This window comes from Colossoma macropomum, unplaced genomic scaffold (assembly GCF_904425465.1).
Source record: "Colossoma macropomum unplaced genomic scaffold, Colossoma_macropomum, whole genome shotgun sequence".
Classification (NCBI taxonomy): domain Eukaryota; kingdom Metazoa; phylum Chordata; class Actinopteri; order Characiformes; family Serrasalmidae; genus Colossoma; species Colossoma macropomum.
In genome coordinates, this window is record NW_023494806.1 from 22,506,545 (window position 1) to 22,528,714 (window position 22,170).

Below are 22,170 nucleotides of genomic sequence, written 5' to 3' on the forward strand. Positions count from 1 at the left end.
AAGAGTTCTTTTATAAAGACAGTGGTTCTATATAGAACCATGAACACTTAAGGAACCATCTGCATGCTTAAATGGTTCTTTTGCATTGTGACATGGTTCTACAGATTAATGCAGAGTGTATTGTATATGGTTCTATATAGAACCTTTTTGAAAATGGTAGCACCAAAACGTGTTCTGCTATTGTCACAGTGTCAACCAGTTGTACCATCTTCAAAAGGGTTTAATGCAGAACCACAGACAATACATTCCCCATCAATCTGAAGAACCATTTCACCACGCAAAGAACACTTTAAGAATGCAAATGGTTCGTTGAGGGTTGGTGTTAATTCAGCAGTGGCCATTTCGCCGTGTGGTTAAATGTGAAGTGGACTGAATGTGCAGGTGTTGCAGTTCATTTAACACACGTGTTGACTTAACCGAGAGGAAGCTTTTCGCGCAGCCATTTGAATATGCGCCACTAAGTCAACAACTTTCACTGCCCTCGCATGCATCAAACAGACAGACAAATTATGGCTGCTTAAGCATTCAGCACAAAGCACGTGTTGCCAATCCATCACAGCTCTTAAAATGCTAATTAGCATAACAGGCCCCCCAGGGAGCTTCCAGACCTTTTCCCACTGCACTCCGGACACAGGCTCTGCACCTGGGCTTCTAAATGTGTCTACTGGAAAACGTAAAGTTTTGCGATTTAAGGCACGAATGTTTAATCTGAAACAGGCTCCTGGCATAGGCTACTCGCAGATTTATTCACAACTGTACTGTCAATTATTTATCTTTTTCCTCCTCTTTTCCTCTTAAAATAAGACAGTTTCATACTACTTTTATTAAAAAGCTAATATCATGCTAAAAATCCACCAAAATAACAGTTTGATATAGTATATAAACACTGCCTTTTACCTCCCAGTCTAAACAGTCCATATATGTAAACTAAGCTAAACAGTCCATTTCGAACTGTTTTTAAGATACTTAATATATGCGGCTGTTCAGCCAACAGCAGTTTAGCCCCGCCTATTCACGCTGAAGCTATAAGGAGTGTTTCAGCTCAGACTGTAGGACAGCCAATCAGAACAGAGGTCATTTACATATATGTTATAAAGGCACCTTAACAGAATTATCACGTCTAATTATAAGCAATAAGAAGTTGGAAAATCGTTGTGTAAAACGAATTGTTTTTGGTATTTAAAGCCAGAAAAAGTTTATAAATGGACCTTGGAAAAAAATGGAAAAATAAATAAATAAAAATAATAGTAAAAAAAGAAAAACAAGAAATATAAGTGTTGTGAAGATATATCAAGTCCAGTCCTACTCATAACTACAGGCTGGTCAGTTCTTAAAACGGAGATCACTTCTTTTCTTGGAGCGCTGCACAAACGTCGAATTTGTTGAATTAAGAGGTCACATATCTGCCCAGTGATCTCCGCCTCTTCTGTTTGACAGTCAAATCTGGATTTAGGGCAAGGCTACAGAGAAGATGAAAGCATTTTTTACGTTGCAATTGCCCCCCTGGCGGCAGTTTGCTTTTCGGTTTGGCTGGACAGCCTGTAACCTTGCTAAGACGTTAAACCGCACATGCGCAGTAACATCCGCACGGCCTTATTGCTTTTCCCCACCTATATTCGACAAATCCCCCCCTCCCTCTCTAGGATTGGCTAGTCGTATTCAGCGTCCGGCGCTAGAATTGGGTAGCTGGTTAATACCCATAAGCAGTCAGCCGTACAACCAATCCCAGCGTAGGGAGGCGGGGCGTGTTGGAATACGGGTGGGAAAAAAACACAGAACGCGCAGAGGGCTGTGGAGACGCCAGGCACTTTTTAAAAAATGTTTTTGGTTAAAAAAAAAATAAATAAAATTCACCCTTAACACAAGTAAAGCTCAGTTAAAGTTTTATTTATTGATTTTATTGTATTCATTATATTAAAAAAACGACGGTAGCCTATTCGCAATTTGCATTTTGAAACGATTCGTATATGAAATAAATACCTCCAATTTGCTTCACAAGCAGTGAATTTGTACCAGAAACTGATCACTTCGTGAACGCTTTTATCCTTCATGTAAACGAAAAACACGAACACAGCAGAGGTTCAAAACGGACATTTTAACTTTCAGTAATTACCAGCTTCAAGAGAGACCAGTTTTATCCACGAATATCTGTTAATAGAGTTTGAATGGTTAATTTTTCAGAGTCTGGTTTCTATTGGAATTAAAAGAGGCTAATTTTTCAAGAATGAAGCTGTTTTCACCATTAACTATTGTTATTATATTAATACAGCGCTAACAGTGAGCCGAACCTAAGTCTGAACTGTTTCTAAATGAAAACAAGTTTCTTTTGGCATCGTGTTCTTTACCCGTGTCTTGTTTAAAGCGTATCCCGCATGGCCGGTGTTTTCTTATCAGGGCCAGTAGCAGCGCTCCCGGGGTGTCAGTCTTCACTGGCACCTCATCTCACATTCTTAAAAGATACTTCACACGGTAGGCCGGTTGGGACGAATACTGGTGTTTTGGTGGACTTCCCACATGTTTGTTGGTTTTACAGTAATCTCGTCCTGTTGTACTGACGCGCTAATCTCTCTCAGCCCGCTGAGCAGCACATTTTATAAATCCATCACTGAACTGTTGACAACAGTCAGTAGCTGCTTCTGATTAGAGATGCAATTAAAACAGCTCTTATGCCTGTCTCCTACTTTAACAGCTCAGAGTCGCTGGAATGTGGATATGTGGATTTTTAACCACACTCTAAGAAAAAAAGGTATGAACCTGTCACTGGGGCAGTACCCTTGTCACTTGGTACATCTCAGTACCTTTAGACAGGGAACATAACTGTACCAATGCATTGAAATTATATTTAAGTTGCATTGACTCCACACATCCTTTATTGTTCTGTTTTAAAATATTAGGTTCTGAAAAGGTATAAATACGTACTTTTCAGCTGGGAAAATCGTATATAAGATACACAGCTGGACCTTAAAAGCACTGCTGTACCTTTGAGGGTAAATTTACATTGTTTGTACCTTGAACAAAAAATGCACACTGTCTTTATTTCTAACAGTGCAAAGCACTGCGTATTTATATCACAATTATTAGATTTTTGTCCACCACTCACCCAAAAAGACAGCTCCGTTTACAAGTTTTTTTAATTAATTTATGCGATTAATATCTATCTATCTATCTATCTATCTATCTAATGTATATTTGGACTTAATCGCTAATGTATATGTTTTACATGAACATTAAGCCAGTTAATTTTAACTATTAAACAAGTTCAAGTAAAACACAAGTTGTTCCTGATTGAAATCACTCATCTCTTAGGTTAATTTAAATAGTTTCAATAGAGGTTACATTGGCTACAACAAACACATTCTAACGAAATAACACTAATGTAATACAACGCTTGCAAATGACTACCAAACTACGTGCTAACAAATAGCCCAGTTTGTTATTCATGTGCGAGCTAAAATAAACTGTGGCTCATCGCTTCTCTGTGAATAATGTAACCTGTCATCACATGTGTTGTTTTGACTTATAAACGTTAAGTAAACCGGCTGCCTTAAAACTAAAAGTTGCTGAAGTCGCAACAATAAGAGAATAATAACTAAACGGCGATTATTGTTTACAGAACAGAATCCAAACCCTGACTTATCAAAAGTTAGGAAAATGCAAAAAGTCTTTTTTTGTTCTTCTTCATTGTGCTTTTAATTTTTTCAATAAGATTTATTTCAACGTAATACTTAAGCCGAAAGAAAGAAATAAAATTTGGTACAAAGCAAATCCGCAGAGTGAACTTCGGATGTTATTAATTCAGTGGACTATGAGTCGGTCATCTTACCGAGAAATGAACGCAGTAAAGCGTTTCTCCAGCTTCAACCTGTAGAAAGTCAACACACGTCTCTTTTCTCTTATGACTAATTGATAGTTTCCTGGAAGCTTTAGTTTTTATTCCCACCCGTTTCCCGCCCTCCTGCGCTGGAATAGAAATTGCGAACTATTAGCCGGGTTTGGACGGAATACGGGTGGAGGGAAGAAACAAAGCTTCGTGGAATTGTTTTATTTGTGTTTTCAGTCCAATGAGAAATCGCCCTGGGGGGGGAGAAGTCTGACCGAGCCAATGGGGTCGCGCTGTTGACGGAGAGCCAATCAGAGCGCGAGCACAGTTGCTGGCGAAGGAGGCGCCTCGGCTTGAAAGCACGAGGTGTGTTTGTGTGGCGGTGACAGCAGCGTCAGGAAAATCTCACGCGCTCACCTACTCGAGCTCCACTGTGCTTCTGGGTGGCGAACGAAACCGACTGAACTCAAACCGGCTGTGAACTCGTCACTTTCGAAAGGACAATATTACAAACTGAGGCACTTTTCTTCTGAACGGCCACGGAGGACGAGCTTTCGACGAGGTGAGTTTTGATAAAGTTGTGGTTCTTGTGTGTGACGCAGAGGATAGCCTGAAACTCCTCAGGGAAAAAAATAATAAGTGTTATTTCAGTGAAATGACTCGAGTAGAAGGAAAATTAGCTTAGCATAAACAAGTTACGGTAAAGCAGGGTCAGACTAAACATTCAGTACTGAATCCTGCAGAGGATTGCCTGCTGTATATCCAACATCTAAGCTTGTAAGAGACTTTCCTTGTTTGTGATACCTTAGATCTAGGTCGAAAATGAGAGAAGCAGCAAAGTACACTCTTAAAAAAAGATAGTTCTTAAATGGCTGTTTAGTAAAGGGAGTGGTTCTGTTTAGAGCCATGAGTTATATATAGAATAATTTCATGCTTAGTTATTTGCTTGTTAAAATGGTTCTTCAGATTGATGGAGACTATGTTGTATAGGTTTCTGTATAGAACCTTTTTGAAAATGGTTCCTCATAGCACCAAAGAACATTCTTCTATTGTTACGATGTCGAGCTTGTAACAACAGAAGAACTCTTTTTGGTGCTATGCAGAAATGGTTCATTTCAAAAGGTTAATTTCATTTCATTTTCGAAACGGTTCTACATAGAATCAAACATATAAAACGCATTCTCCATCTATCTGAAGAACCATTTCCGTTAAAGCATGAAATGGTTCTATATAGAACTCATGGTTCTAAATAGAACTATCCCCTTTACTAAAAACATGTTTTTAAGACTGTAGGAATGTACTATAAGCGAGAATACTGACTAAAATAGAACTGAGCGAGAAGCAGTTTCATTTCCTCACGAATACTGTTAGTAAGTGAAAGCAAGCTGTTTTTAAATGCCCAGAATGGCACAAAACTGTGGGCTTACATAAAGCAAACAGTAGGAGAGAGTAAATGGAACAAGTTACTACCCGTCTCTGCTGAGACATGTTTACGTATCAGAAACTTTATAGTAAATGTCGTCAGTGAGATTTCTAAGCTGAAGTGAAGGAAGACCAGACCTGTTTAGCAAAATTCGCTGAATGAAATTAACTCGCTTGTGATTTTTTTCTTCTCCGGCAGCGGATCAGCTGACACCAGGCGAGTTCTTCAGGACGGAGACATGTCGGATCTCTCCAGTCCCGAGTTTGAGATCGATGTGGAGAGTCTGGAGGCGGAGGGCGACGAGCCGGCGGCGTTCAGCGCTGCCTTCTCCAGCGCCGGAGAGGATGAGCCGGGCTCCAAAGACGATGACAAAGCCGGCCATGCTAACCACGGCTCCGGAGAGCAGAAGAAGCTGAGCCGCACGCCCAAATGCGCTCGCTGCCGCAACCACGGCGTGGTGTCCTGCCTGAAAGGCCACAAGCGCTTCTGCAGGTGGAGGGACTGCCAGTGCGCCAACTGCCTGCTGGTGGTGGAGAGACAGCGGGTCATGGCCGCCCAAGTGGCCCTGAGAAGACAACAGGCTACAGAGGTTAGCTTATTTAACAGTAAAATGAGTCAAATGAATGTGTACTTTCTTGCTCCAATGTAGACATGTACAACACTAACATGTGCTACAGGTAGACCACAAGTTAATATTTAACACTGTGCTCAAATCAAATCTGAATGTGAAGTCACATTGTTTTAGTCTTAACATTTTATGGATTAATAGAAATTAAATATTTGCAGAACTTGGCTGAAAAAAGAAAAGAATATTGGAAAATATAAAACAGTTAAGAAGCAGTTTAGAAATAGTAGTACACTTCTCCATTTCTGACTCATTGGTGCAAAGTCCAAAGACAGTACTTAATGTATTTGTCTGTACTGCTGCTGTCCTGTAACCAATTTCACTGTAACTTGGAGTTTTACTAGCTAAATATTTCTATATTCACTGTGCTATTTTGTGCTTTTAGGATAAGAAAGGGATATCAGGGAAGCCAACACCAGCTGAGAGACGGACTATCTATCAAAGGCACATCCGCCCTTCCACTATGCTGGCTAAAAGTATCTTAGAAGGTATGTGCGTTATCATACAACATACAACAAAGGCCTGCAGGCTTGCATGCATGATGTGGACATACTTTCACGTTCTTATGAATCAAACCTTTTATTCCTCTTTTCTGCCACTTAACAAGCTAAATATTCCTTTTCTCTCTTTCTCAGCTTTGCTTGGATTTCTGTCCTTCTCTGTTTAATTCACTTGGTTCCTAACGGGACCTTTTGTTGCAGTAAGCATCTCTCATTTTGTAGTATGTTAATGATGCATGAAATATGTTATTTCACATCACTGTTTAGTAGAACTAATGAATGTTTTATTTGAAGGGATTATCATAGTAAGCAAGCATTTATTAAACTCTGAATTTAGAATAGTTTGACATGGTCTTTGTGTATTTTTACCCAGAATAATTATGAACATGTATTGTTTATGTTGACAAGCTTTATACTATAAACCACACAGAATAATTACGTTACAATGTACAGTCTACAGACATGGCCATTTTTCAATAGTAGAACTCAGAATCTAAACTATCACTTCTTTCTCTCAGGCTACCGTCCTGTCCAGGCAGACCCTTTCCTGGGCGCCAACCAGGCTCTTCCCCCGCCTCTGAGTGACCGCATGAGAAAGAGGCGCGCCTTTGCCGACAAGGAGCTGGAGAGCATCATGCTGGAGCGGGAATACAAGGAGCGGGAACTCCTAGAATCCAACCAGTCTGCCTCTGCTTCCCTTTTCCTCCCCGGCAGCGTGGTGCACGCAGCTGAGTACAACTCCTACAAGACGGCTTTTTCATCATCAGCAGCACCCAACGGCCCCTGAAACGTCCCCCAAGGACCTGTGCGGCTTTCTACCTGGGTGCCTGGACTTGTCTTTGGGGTACGGTGCATCCAGTGGGGCGGGCAACGTGGAGCTGATCTCCTCCAATGTCAGCGTGGCCACCACCTACCGCCAGTACCCACTCTCGCCCCGTTTTGTTATGTGGCCGCGGGGCGGCAGCAACCTGGGCGATGCTCTCCTCTACCAGCAGTGCCTCCTCAATGCCACAGCCGTTCAGAACCTTAAGCCAGGTGCTGTCTGGGACCCTAAGATGATGCCGTCCAGTGAGAGCCACTCGCCCGAGCAGGAGTCAGCCTCTGCCGCCTCCAGGCTTGAAGGATCCCGGGCAGCTCCAGATCCCAATGAAATGCAGGCCGGGCCTGCGGAGGCCCAGACAGGTCTGGGTCAAAACGGCAGGGAGCGTTCTGCTTTCTCGCCGCCCAAGAGGGTGTACAGGCAGGCGTTCGCCAACGGCCCACTACACCCGGGTGGCCATGAGCATGTGTTGAACAAGATGAGCAAAGACAGCGCCAAGCACACGTTGTCCATGAAGCTCAACTCCTTCCACTCGCTCATCCAGCAGACCCTGAGTGAAAAGGGCCCGGAGCTGAGGAGTCCTTGCTGTAAAGAGTTACTGGAGGAGGCTGCTAAGAAGTTCAGGGACGGCTCAGCCAAAGACATAGCGTGCTTTAAAAGCTCGGAGAGAGCAGTAAAGGACTCCATGGTCAAGCCAGCAGGCACAAAGGTTTCTTCAAATGAGCCTTTGTCGTTTTCCGTGGAAGCCATATTAAAACGGCCCTCGCTGCCTGTAAACCGAGCATCCCAGTAAGGTTGCCTGTCAAAAGCATCAATGAAAAAGGTACTTATGGACTGAAGCTTCAATATATTGTGTATTTATTCATACTCATAGACAAAACATAGATTTTCCTGGTTGATGACTGTATGTGTATGCGAGATTAAACAACTGGGTGATCATGTATTCGTCCCGACCCTTCATCCAATGCCTTTGTAAATAGCCATGTAAATACTGTGGTATGTGACTCAAGCATGCTGTAAATCAGAGTGTAGAGTATTTAAATGTATTGGTAATTTTCTACTTCAAAATGTGTCAATAAAACTTGTGTGAAAATTCATAAAGTCCATATATTTTTGTCTTTCAGCATTATAGACATAACAGAAATGCAACTGTTCACCTTTTGCTTTTTTTAAAGTGTTCATTTTAGGTATTTGGATTTACATTAAAGCACATTTCTGTTTAAAATGTTTCCGCTTTCTATATAATTTACATTTTTTAGAGAAATGGAAAAAATAAAATCAAGCCCAACATTTCTGACAGATAAACTATTAAAGTAATAGAATAAACCTAATATTCAGTAATTAGGTGAGCTGTACAAAATATTACAGACATTCTAAGAGCACTGTTCACTATAGTAACTACATTAGCATGTTTAATCGATCTGATATGTCCGTTCACCGCAATGTGTGACCATTTATCTGCGGACAAGCAGGCTGCGCTTATTTACAGCACTTCAGCTTCAGACCCAGAACACCTGCTCCAGACATGAATTATGTGAATATGTATCGCAGATGCCATCTTCTCGTCTTTTTTAACGGAAACTCGAGAAGTCCATAAATTGAGTACGTTTTACTGTTCTTTAGTTTTTTCCCCTCTTCAAACCCTTTGAGCTTTCAGACGCGGGACAATGAGCTGACTTCAAGACACATGTGTCCGAATATGACGAGCTGAAGACCGCAGCTTGAGAATCATTCCTGCTCAGACTAAACTAACGCCTGCGTCCAATATTGTTCCGTCCTACAGACCATCCAATATCCTTTTTACACTTTCTCACAAGAAACCCGTCGTTTAGCCCCGCCATGCTACATTAAGCAGCCATCAACATACAGCAATATATGTCATCAATTCAGAGATAAGCCTGAGGAGATGGTCTAGATAAGAAAATCCCGCCTTGAAATTATAAATTTACCAGGAGTCTTCACACCAAATATCCCCTTAAAGGGGAATTTCTCCGATTTATCAGAAGGTCTGCATAATTCTGTGCTTAAGATATAAAGTCGTTCAGAGTGGTTTGATGGGAAATGGTTCATTTGTGGAGAAACTTCCAGACTCTGATTTTATAGTGGTGATGATAGGAACCAGGGGTCGCCATGTCTGCAGCACAAATGTGGGCATTTTATTTACTATCCAAAACCACCAATGAACCTACACTTGTCTTTTATATGTAATGCTGACGATGGTAAAATAGTGGAAAGTCTGGGAAAAAAAAAACAAAACATTTCTTTGGGGACTATTTTGCCTTAGAACACCCTTCATGTCTCCCTCCACCTTGAAATAGATCAAAATAAATTAGACATTTTAGGTCAAAAGGTTATCACAAAACTATCATAAAACAATGTCTCAGACACCAGGCAGCGGATTCACAACTGTGTAATGTAATAAGTTTCTGTGAGGGAGCTTGTTGGGACGTCTGGTTCTTATCACCACCACTTTGAGCAATTCTGGCTTTTTGATTTTCTCCAGAACGGAGCATTTCTCACTAAACCTCTCTGACTTTGTTTACATCTCAACCATTTAAATATGAGAAACTTTTGAAAAACGGATGGACTTCCCCTTTCAAAGTCTATCAGAGCTGCTTTTAAAATATATTTTATGACCCTAAAAAACCCTGAGCTGGAGTAACCTGTGCTTCTTGCTGAGGAAAAATAAATTCTGTCATTTTTTTTCTCACACGTTTCAACTATTTACTGTAAACAGTGCCTATAAATAGCCCGAATCCTAATATGTGGAAAACAGGTCGAAAAATTGTGCAGCCAGCCAAATGTGGAGAGATTGTGAGGAGATATCGCTATTATTTGTGGTTCAAATAGTTCCAGGCCAACAAGGATACATGAGCTAGCCGAGGTGAAGTGTTTGGAGATGCTAACCGCTGCTGATAGAGATCTGCTGATGCCATCAAGACGGATGAGCTTCATTCCCAAAGTGTCGAATTTAGCGCGTTATAGCAAAGTGCCCTCGCTAGTATAGCAAACATGTTTATTCAGCTCCTGTTACCAGCCGTCTCCCATCAATCTAACCCCGACTGTCCATTCAAACACTACAGCTAAACGAGACGGCTAAGAAAGATAACGTTTGTTTATTAGACGCTAGTTACGCTAGCACGTGGGAGCTACTGTGGAGCTGCTCTTAGCTTCGAGGAGAAACTTCTGAGGCTGTCTCACGGCTGAGAAGACTTTGTATCCATCTTGTGCTCTTGTTCTGTCGTGCTCGCCGGCTATCTGATAATGCTTGTTTCATTGCTGATGCAGCTACTTCTTGCTTTCACTCAGAGATCCTGTCATAGCGAAACAAAGACAATGAGACATCAGCTTGCACATGCAAAACAGCCTTTTTACATCTGTGCTATCCAGCTGTAGTGAGCTAGTCCAGCACGGCTAATGACCAAGCTGGCTTTACATCCCTTACAAGAAAGTATATGATTGCTATAGTGCTGTAGAATCCTATTCTACCACTACAGTCTTGAAAAAGATGTTTTTCAAGGGTTCTTTAGTAAAGAGAATGTCTCTATTTAGAACTATGAGTTCTAAATAGAACCATTACATGGTCTTGTAGTGATCTGTTATACTTGTGAAGTGGCCTATAGTAAACTATAGGAATTTATTGAATTTGCTATAGATTTATTAAGAATAAATATCCATAAAGAATAGTTGAAATTCCTGTAGTGTTACTATATATCTTTATCAGAAAAGACATCTTGAATTATTGCTATACTAATTTTAAATACTTACCCAAAAGTTCAGTCTTGCAGCCAGTTGTTTTTGCCATTAAAATGGCCATATTAAGCAACTACACCATATCTGTTTAAACTGTTTTATATTAAGAGTTAGTTCCACTCTTCACTGTTAATTTATTTCACAATGTATGTTCCAAAAACATAATCCACAATTTTTCACTAATTCCATTTGAGAAAATTTGATTGGGATTATCATGACAGTGTTCTTTAGGTATGTAACATTACAACTTTGCAGTAGATTGTATCATATTGTGTCACATTGTATTGTAGTATGGTTACTAGCATGTTAGTTTGTGCCTAGTGCGTTAGCTTGGGACTAATGTGCTTGTGGCTAAAGCATTAGACTAGTTAGTTAGGGACACTATAAGGCACAGCTTTTGTTTCAAATATTGTACTTTTATAAAGTTAAGTGCTCTAATATACTGAAAATGGAAATATTAACCTTTAACATAAGGCACACTTTCAGGCACTTCTTTTTTTTGCCATATCGAATTGAGACACCACTGTATTGTATCGAATTCTGAATTATGCGAATCATTACACACCCTATAATTTACAATTTACGTTACAGGGCCATGGTGGTTGCTGAACAGGCCAGATAAGACCCCCGGGCAGCATTTAGCCCAGACCAGTCCTCCATTTTTGCCCCGAACATTTGGCTAGCTTTGACTCCAACTGGTTTACTGCCTTGATCACAGTTTGCGGCGTCCCTTTTCCCACCCTCTTCAACCCTTGCCCGTGCAGGTGCAGGAATATTCCCCATCTTTCAATCTGTTGACTTTGTCGCTTCAGTAACTCAGCACACTAGCCCAGGCCATGCTACAATACGCTGCACATTAAGCATCTATTAGGCTGAAGTGTATGCAAACCCTCTGACACACAGAAGTTACACAAGGCAAGGGGTTATTTTGACATGTGGAATAAATGGCGCGCTGTGTATTTTGCATTGACTTTCACCAAGGCGTGACCGGAGGGGTAGGATCCCTATTTATTACCCTCAGTTTCTCGACCGTGTTTGCCCGTTCAGTACCAGCAGCCAGGGGGGCTGAGGGAGGCCATGGCCCGAATTCCAGCGAGGCGACTTGTAATATAATAAGAAATGTGTAGCATACAAGCTTTTGACAAGCTAGCAGCACTTAATTACCGTGTTTGCTGAGCTGACAGCTGATGAAGCTGATGCGGGCTCAGTCAAATCAGGGTTTGGCCCCAGTCGCTCACTCTTTCTCTCTCTCTCCCATCACACACACATGCAAACGCACTCACACACTTTCCCAAACACACTACCACTATCCTCTGTGTGTGTTTCCACAGTAGAAGCTTGTCTGGCAGGTTATATCATTAGCACCTGTGGGATGTTTTTTTTTTCTTCTTTTTTTCTTTCCCTAGCACTTTCGCACTGACCACATGGGTGACAATTCTGGGTGAAACTTTTACAACAGTCCCCCAAACAAACACACAACAGCTGAATATATTGAGAATGCGGCCCTAAAACAAACAGCAGTAGGACTTGTTGAACCTGCCACTTCTTCCCCTCCTTTTGACAGGTTCATAAAGTAATCAGGAGAAGCATCAAGCTTCTACAGCTAGTGTCTGTCAGAGGGGGAAGAAGTTTAAGTGAAACCTGAAACCAAATATCATTTTCAGATGCTTCCACCGAAGCCAAGCTCCTTTTGTTGTTTATTCAAAGGCATTCGTTTACATGGATCAAAACAAAACACCGTCCCTCTCTTGACCTGAACCCAAATCTTCTGCCTGTGCTCCGTCCATCGTTCTCCATTTTCGCAACATTTCCAAGACATGCAAGTAGATAAGCAAATTGGTCAAAGTTCATGCAAATGTTTGTAAATCCTTTAGGAACATAAATCTGGCAAGTCCTGCTTGGCAACAACATTTCATCTTGAGCTACGCTGCTTGATCTTGTTTTATGGCTCCAGCTGTGTGCATGCATGTCCATCACGTTGCGCGTATTGCTCTTCGGAGCTGTATTATTGAGAGTGCAGTATCCTGTTTTAGGATTGGTGCCCAATGTTGACAAGATCACAGAATTCTGTATCTTCTGTGTCCAGTGATGCATGGTCTTAATTTGCTATTCTGAAAGGTGCATGGAAATTCTATGGAAATCCTGGGAGAAAGACATCAGATTTTACTGCAGAGGTCATTTTCTAAGGTCTTTGTTTTGGCCCATTTAGAGCATACCTTCAGCAAGGAAAGCACTATGACAGCACAGGGAAATTCAGAGTGAAGACTAGAACACATGGAGAAGACACTGAAAATCTTTTCTGTTTTAGAAAATGTGGCACTTTTTCCAGACTCTGTAAATTAACTTAATTTCAGTTAATCTTTGAGCGTGAAAAGGTACTTGTTATTGAGGCCAGTGAGATTGAGATTGACTCCTAAAAAACCGAAAATTTCCAATAATTTGATACATTTTTACAAGATAAATGTTCACGGCCCTGTCTTTCACAATTTAGCTGAATGTAAATTTACTTTTGAGAGCAAAGAATTACGTTGCCAGTTAGACTCCAAAATGAAATATAACCCTAAAACATATACAGTTTCTTCTCCCAAAGTCTTCTCCAAAAACCTGTTACATTTTCAAGAGTCCGAAATCACTCAAGTAACCCTCCACAAAAATGTAAAATATTTTCAATAGAGAACCATTACTAACATTTACAGAGTGAGGTCACGGCCTTGGCTCCCACAAAGTCTCGATAAGCCAGTGGAGAAGTTCTCAGCTATTGGTGAGGAGCAGTGTCAAAACACAACACTGTTTTCCCACAGAGGGGATCCCCTCCATGTTGCAAGATGCAGGGCAAGGGATTCCCATCAGTGTCCACAAAACCCTCAGCTTGGTGCTAAGAGGCAAGCCCCTGAGGCTACTTGACTTCTGCCCTGGACGAGGCCCTCTGATCCCCTGGCCCTCTGCTCTCTTGGGGTACTGCCTGCTGAGAGAAAGGACTCGCTTCCTTCACAGGAGAAGGCCAAACAAAGGCTTGATGACAGATCAGGTGAAGGCGAAGGGATTACGTGTCAGGTTGAGAGTGGGTCCAGGCACAAACATGGGGAACCCCTCATGGGTGCATGGAGGAGGCAGGAGAGATGGAATGTGAACAGGAGGCCCTGTTTGGGTTTGCTGGTATGATTGTTGTTGGGTGGCGTTGAAGGGTGAAATGATGGGTGATCCAATGTATTCATAGAGCGCCAGTGATAACTTGAAATCGATGTTAATTTTTTTGCCGTACATATTGTTCTATAATGTGTTAACATCTACTTCAGACTAGTAGTATGTATTTAAAAAGAAAAGAAAGTCTCAGACATTGCATTGGTAAATGCATACATTTTGATTTGATTTGTCTCTTTTTCAGTATGAGAGGTCACAAATGTGTAGATTCTTCACTATAAATTTATTAAGTTTACTTTTAAAAAGTTAAAGAAACTGGTTAAGTCTACAAATGTATAATCTGAAAACTGTAATATAATGCAGCTGTCAGAACAAAACCTTGTATCTCCAGAATGGTAACTTTACAGGAGAAGGAAAAAACTTGCTTTACTTTTAATGTAAGTCAATGGAGCCAGATGTTTTCCCAAGTCATCTTGGGCTGTTTCTTTTGGTCTGATCCTCATGAAATTTACACACAATGTACAGGCAACAGGCATTTTCAAATTATGTCAAAAACTGAAAAACAGTTTTGTTCTGACAGCAGCGATAAGTAAACTTGCTGACAGCTGACAGCTTTGTGGTAAAGTATATTATAGCCATTTGCTTTGCATCTGTATTACAGGTTGATTGATTTTTTGGATTGTAGAACAACAACAGAACTAAAATATATTAGCAAGGGAACTTATGATTGTCATTTGATTATTGTGTCAGCTGCCTTTGAACATTGTATTGAAACTTCATGGTAAATAGACCAATGGAAATGGTCCAGAGTTACTCAAAATATAGTGTCGTTACATTAACTTACATGAAAAGTCAAGAATATTTCTTTTTCTCTTCTGAAAAGTTACCATCTCAGATAATTGAGATTTTGTTTGGACAATAATGTTACCAAATTTATCAAATGTGGGCATTTCAGGATGATAATGCAGTCTTACATTTTGAAATTATTCTCATGTTATCTCATTTACACACTTTGAATATAGGCAGATCTTTTCAAGATCTATAGTGTTGGTCTGTTAGGTAATTTCATTAATTTACGAAATTAGCATGCTAGCTCCCACATAATTGGCAACTGTGGCAGTATGTCTGATAGAAGTTTGACAGAGCTCTAACTGTTCCACTAAAGAGAGACTCCTTAAAGTAACAGTGAGTTCAAACTTTTACCTTTAAACAGCATTAAGCCATAATAATAAATTGGTTACAGTCATAAGATTAATGTCACTGACATAAAGTTTGTTTTTAAAGACCCCACCCAAAACCCAGCCTTAAATTTCATATAATATTTTGATGCGTCAAAAGACGTTGTTTTGGAAACAAACTGAGTGTAATTGAAATAACACCAATACGCAAATTCTTGTAAAATTCCTAAAATTGCCACGGGAAGAAGGATTGTTATGGAAACAACCAGGTTGTGATTGAAATAACACATATACACTGATTCTTGTAAAAATTCGTAAAAATACTATGAAACGAGAAGGAACATTGTTTTGTAAACATCCAGACCGTGGCTGAAACAACACCTATTGACCATTTGGGCAGTTGGGAGGATCCATGCACTGGGCTTGTAGAATGATGGACCTTCCAAGAGATTGGGACGGTCAGTTCATCCCTCATTCTTCTGAAGCTCAAGTCCTTCTCATACATCAGTATTTGGTGATGGTCCTGACTAATTTAACCTTGACAGAGGCCAAAGTTTGAGCCGTTGCTACTGTGACACTTAAGCTGTGTTTAGCCAACACGATGTGTGCTATTCTCGATGTTGTCATGTAAACACAGATTGTTTCCTGTACAATGCAGGGCCACAAAACTGGTTTATACTTCTTATCTGCTCAGGTTTCTGCTGGGCTGGGACCTGATGTCCAGATGTCTCGCCTGCAGGGTTCCAGTGATGCGCCAAAACATCTGCAAGGGGATTTCCCCATTTGGCTAATCATAAGAATTCAGTTTAGGAACTCTTGATCTCTCTATTTTGATCTGGAGCTCTACCAGGATTTACAAGGAGAATTCATTTCTGTACATCTTGATCTCTGTTTTTAGCTTTTTGTCTTCTGTATTGATCTTTTCTGAACATCTGTAGTGATCCTTCATGGTCTTTCTCTGAACACTGAAGAAAATGGCACATTGAAATTACTTGAATCAAATGTGGTTCCAAATGAATAACATACTGTCACTATTCAAAGAAAAAACATGTATCTCTAAACTAAGTAACTTTACAGGAGAAGGCAACAGTGTGCTTAACGTTCAATGTAAGTTCATGTAAAAAGGTTTTATGCATTTCTATCGGTCCAAGGGCAGATGTTGTGTTCAAATGACATAGAAAAAAGAAAATTAAGAGAAAAATGGAGATGCAGGTTTTTATTGGACAGCAAAGATACATCAGAATTATTAAGCAAAGATACAGCACAATTATTACCAGAATAAACTGGGTTAATTTAATATATTTTCTTCATAAGGAGCCAATGTACACACTGGAATCAGGTATATTCAGTGTATTGTCTTTATTTTTGTTCTTCTGAAAAGGGCCAAAGAGTGCATCATGCTGTGTTGTGAGAAGATAAAGTGACCATTTTCTTTCCCAAAGAGAGCATCACTTGTAGTCTCTTTGCATTACTCAATCTTTTAAAGGTCCAGTGATGTACTTACTGCCTCTAGTGGCTGTAATTAAAAAGCAATGATGAAAAACGTACTGAAAGAGTGACAGGAAAAGCACACAGGTCCATAGGTTCTCACAATTAAACCTTAAAGAGGGATTCTACCAATTTTTGAGCATAATTTGCATAATTAAAATGTTGAGGTGCAATGTCGAGTTCACAAATATAGCCATTTTATTTACCATCCAAAATGACCAATGAACTTACACGTCTTCTGATTTCTTTATGTAATGTTGATGATGGTAAAATAGTGGTAAAACAAAAAAAATATGTTTTTGGGGGACTATTTTACCTTACAATGCCCTGCTTGTGCCCCATGAATGTAATTTAAAAGTACATTTCAGACCAAAATCTTATCATAGAACTGTTGTAAAACAATGTCTCACATCTAATATTCATAACCATTTCATGTAGTAGCTTTCTGTGGAGGAGCTTTCAGAGGCATTGCACTTTTCAGACGCCTGGTTCCTATCACCACCACTGTGAATGTTTGACTCTAGAATAGAGTGCAAACATGCAAACTAGTCTGAATGGTTTTGTGTACATGGAAGTGAAGTAGTTATGAAAAAATATAAAAAAAAACATAAACATAGGAATTCCTCTTAAAGCAGCCTACCCCAAATATGCTTTTTGTATATTTACTATTTACTTACTATAAAATGACATTATATCTGCTATTAAAGACAGTGTGATGCATGTGCCAGCTGTGGGTGCATTGGTGGTATTTGAAAGTCTTTAAATGCTCAAAACTACCCCACCAGCAATTCCTGACTGGAGCGCCGGGTTTACCATATTATAAATCACATGCCCACATCAAAGATCATTGTAATCTTGGGCCTTGGTATGAAATATCTCCAGGTCCACCCAGACTCCTGTATGTTTAAACACAAGAAGTTCATTGATTTGTGTGCTGTGTCTAATTCCCCTTTTGAAGACTTCCACATGCCAAAGGACCGAGGTGTGATGACCTGTCACATCACAGGCTAGAAGTGTTTCACAGGGAAAGACACAGAGAAGGCTGTTACTAAACTAATCCATACCATATCTGACAATGAGGAAGAGCTGGGTACGACTCAGGTTTCCCCCGTCTAGCCAGGTGGTATTCTCGCTAATCAAGAGCACCACACCCCTTCTTCACATGCAGTGGATCTGGCCATTGGACAGATGCTCCATTCACACTTATTTCAAGGTCACCTGAGATAGGGGTGTCTGAAACTGTAGTGTCCATCTCACCAGCATGACTAAGTGATTCAGTCTGTGAGATAGAAAATGTTGAGCGTGATTTATTTTACAGTAGAATGCTACTGCAGTGAGAGAATCTATGCAGTAGACATCGGAAGATAAGTTACAAAGCACTTTGACTGATCGATAAAAGTTTTCCAAATTGAAGTTATACTGGTGATGATATAAATATTCATTTATGGATCATTTTACTAAATTAGTTCAAAACATGATTTAGACTTTTTACTTCTCTTGGATTTTAGACTAAAATGATTTTGCTTTGAATGAACCTTTACCTAAATTGTGTTTATTTTCTTAAAATAAATGATTGAACATTCAATTTTGTCACTACATGATAGTGACTGTTTAAGTAGAGATAATTTTAGCTAATTTTCAGCAAGACTCAAAACAAGAGTACATGTCTAGCAAACACAGCTTTGAACAGCTGTACACACATAAAATCATATTTTCATTAAACACAAAAAAGTTTACTTAATTGCAGAAAACATGTTTCAGTAGTGACAGCTCTCATTGTTACACATGATACATTTACATCAAAACAATGGGATCTAACTGCTCGTCATGTGGCCATGAGGGACAGGGATGCAGTCTCACTTCCTGCTTTAAAATGCAGGGGTGTGGCTAAAATAAAACTCTTTGTGTTTCTGTAGTGACATGAAAACGTGAGACAGCATTGCTTTAATAAAGTTTTTAATTAAAATATTAAACATATGCAAAATAGTAAGCATTACTATCACAGGTTGAAATCTAAGGGTTAGGGTTTTAACCCTAAATCTAGTGGTTAGGGTTTGGGACAGCCACCTCCCAATAGAAATCAAATTACATGTGAATATTTTCATTCCAAAATGCTGTATATCCATTTCTAACAATTTTGGATATCATGAGTTTTTGAAGTTTTTGAAAAGAATAACAGCTGGCACATAATGGAACAAATTTTTATTATCTAATAAATGTGGTGTTAATCATAATATAGCACTGATATGTCTTGCATGTATAAAGCCTCTCCCAACAAGAACATTCGTGAAAGTGATGAGTTTTGCATTTATATTGTATTTACTGAATTTAACATACTTTAAAATGAAAGCATAAAATGTGGCCTGTGCAAAAAGTTATGGCGCAATCTATATTTTATTTTTTCCAATAAAAAATGCCATATTTAAGTTTGCTTCCTGTTGAGGACGTGTTCACTTGTTTTTACTTAAAAAATCAGCAAAACAGCAAAACCAGGGGTGTTCAAACTTTTGCACACTGTGTTAAGTAAAATGTTGCTTAATGTAAATAGTTTGTATTTTCCTTCCTTAAATGATACAGAGACATTTATTTTCCTCTATAAGCTTTTAAAAAATATTTTAGTCACGTTAACTCAACCCCCCCCCCAACACACACACACACACACACACACACAAAGGGTTCTTTAGTAAAGGAAATGGTTCGATTATGGTTCTACATAAAACTATTTCATGCTTAAATGGTTCTTTGCATGGTAAAATGGTTCTTCAGATTGATGGAGAATGTCCTGTAGATAGTTATATAGAACCTTTTTGAAAAGGTTTTTATATGGCACCAAAAAAGATTCTTCTATTGTTACAATGTCAAGGTTGCTACAATTGAAGAACCCTTTTTGGTGCCATATAGAACCCTTTTCAAAAGGATTCTTTATAGAACCATCTACAGCACAATCTCCATCAATCTGAAGAACCATTTAATCATGCACAGAACCATTTAATCATGCAAAGGGTTCTTTAAGAGTTCATGGTTCTATATAGAACAATTTTCTTTACTAAAGAACCCTTGAAGAACATTTTTAAGTGTTTATGAATTTATGAAACATAACATATCAGCTCTATGATTGATAATGTAATGTATTGTATTGTAATTTCTATATTGTCATATTATAATGTTTCTAGTGTTTCAGAAAGTACACAAATATGTAAATATATCAGATGCCTGGAACTGAAGGAAGTAAAGACTTGTTTATATTTGACTTTGGAATTTCACAAAGCACATTAAATTTTGTAGAATGATTTGAAAGACTCTAATGGAAAGCTGAGGAAGCTGTGGTGATGCTCCTCGTGTCAGCTTGGACACTCAAGTTCTTAGATAAATGTCTTGAAAGTCAGTCTTCCAAAGGCTACACAGCTACACTTCTCTCCTTAGATATATATATAAAGGTGTATATCATCTCATTTCAGGTCTAGTGAGCACAAAATTATAACCATATTTTGGTTAGCCATGTGATCACATGCTGTGAGTTCACTGCACATCTAGACAGTCTTTAAAATGAAATATGAGTGACTTCCATAAATACTCACTCCTACCTGGGACTGAGTTTGGGCTGCTGACGGCTGATCCCTGCACAGACTCTCACTAAATCTATTCAGTTCTAGACACTGTGCATCTGCCTCACACTGTACTGAGTTTCTTACCTGTTCGTACTAACAGGCCCTCACAGCCATCATGGATTTCTCATTCTCAGTCTCATTTGATAGACTTCTAATATTAGTTAATGCTTTTCATTGATTAATCTCTGTCTAATGATAAGACTCAATTCATTTCTATATACATTATTCATAATTCTATACTCTTTAGTCATGTTGTTGCCTATGATGTTGCCTAGATTTAAACAGTAAGACTTAACTGGAAAAAAGGTGACATTTACTGTAACCAGACTAAGCTCTAATTTAGAGTGTTTACATGTATGTAGCTTTGTTTAACTAAATAAATATCAAATATAATCTACATCTAATAAATTAAATATATCATGATGCCTATTATCCATTATTCTCATATGTATTTGCTTTTGTTGTGGTATTGTTTTGGTATCTAGTGTTGACCATCACATGGAGCTCATGGTTCATCTATTTGTCCTTAGGGGGGTTTTCTGCCATGCATGGCTTGGTCATTATGGACTTGGACCCAGATTTTTGTAAAGCTTTGTGGTACTGGCCATTGCAAAGAGCTTGAATTAAACTGAACTTACAAAACTTTTTAGGGTACTCAGTATTATCAAATATAATTTTAAACATATAATACTGTGTATGTGTGAAAGAATTAATAACAAATAACTGACAATAAGTAAATACAATTTCTTCACATTTGTGAATATTAATTGTTAGAGCTGCACTATGTAAGATTTGGGGATTAGGAGACCTCTCTGGTGGAAATGTGTGATTGCACTCAACATGCGAAAGAACATTTTGTAATGTTGGTTGTTCTCCCTGTGAGCAGATGAATCTGATGATTGTGAGCACGTTGAAAGAGTATTCAAAGACAGCTCAAAAGTTGGTGAAGGACATATCATGCAAGTCAATTATCTACTATTGTCATATCGTCATCTGTATAATCATATAGAAAAATAAAGTATTTTGCATCTGAGACCTAAACATCGAGCCGGAGCTTCTTATGAGCCTGTGTGTGTGACATTAGTACGTAAAGACGTATGATGTGGTTTGAATAACACTCTGGCTTTTAAATTATTATTTGAGGCTGTACAGGGTGACTCACAGCAGCACACACACCACATTTTTGCATGTTTTTCCTGCTGACTCAGCAATGCTACTTATTTCAATTTTAACAAAACAATCTCACACCATGCAGATTTAATTAAAATGATTAAGCTATTCTTGACTGAATTTAAACCTGCTTACTATTCACAGAGTGTTTGAAACACTTGAAGGGTCACATATCAAGGTCAACACAGAAGTTTTATTATTCTGTATAGTGTAATATGTTAAACAGTAATGGATGCGTTATGCTGATAAATAATAAAACCAAGTCTGTGGGAGAAAAAATTACAATTGATGTAAGGCCTGATTTAAAATATGATATATAATATGATCAACTTCTCTTTTCTTACCCTGCTTTTTGTTTCCTTAAGGACCCTTTAGGACGTGTGGCAGCAAATGATTTATGGTGCACTGCTCATTATAGAAAATCAGCGAGGCTTAAAAATATTCTCACCTGCAAAACAGCTCTGGGAGCCTGGCTGCCATTTTCATCAAAGGAATTTTGTTGGAGAATTATGACGGAAAAAAACCTCTCGCAGGCTTTTGGAGAGAAAAATTATATCGCCTCTGTGAAAATGAAGTGCGGATGTACAGTGCCCTGAGATGAAAGATCCGGCCCAGTCCCATATAAAAATCACATTAAAATCAAA

At 39.1% G+C, this 22,170-nt stretch overlaps 1 protein-coding gene across 1 annotated transcript; it reads left to right on the top strand.

The window, feature by feature from the left end:
- The first annotated feature begins 4,060 nt into the window (after window positions 1–4,060).
- dmrt2a (doublesex and mab-3 related transcription factor 2a) lies at window positions 4,061–8,285 on the top strand. Its single transcript, XM_036598518.1, is given in 5 exon segments — window positions 4,061–4,382; window positions 5,442–5,832; window positions 6,254–6,356; window positions 6,887–7,128; window positions 7,130–8,285. Coding segments are annotated over 4 exon segments (1,548 nt in total). The 5' UTR covers window positions 4,061–4,382; window positions 5,442–5,481; the 3' UTR covers window positions 7,982–8,285.
- Window positions 8,286–22,170: the final 13,885 nt, after the last annotated feature.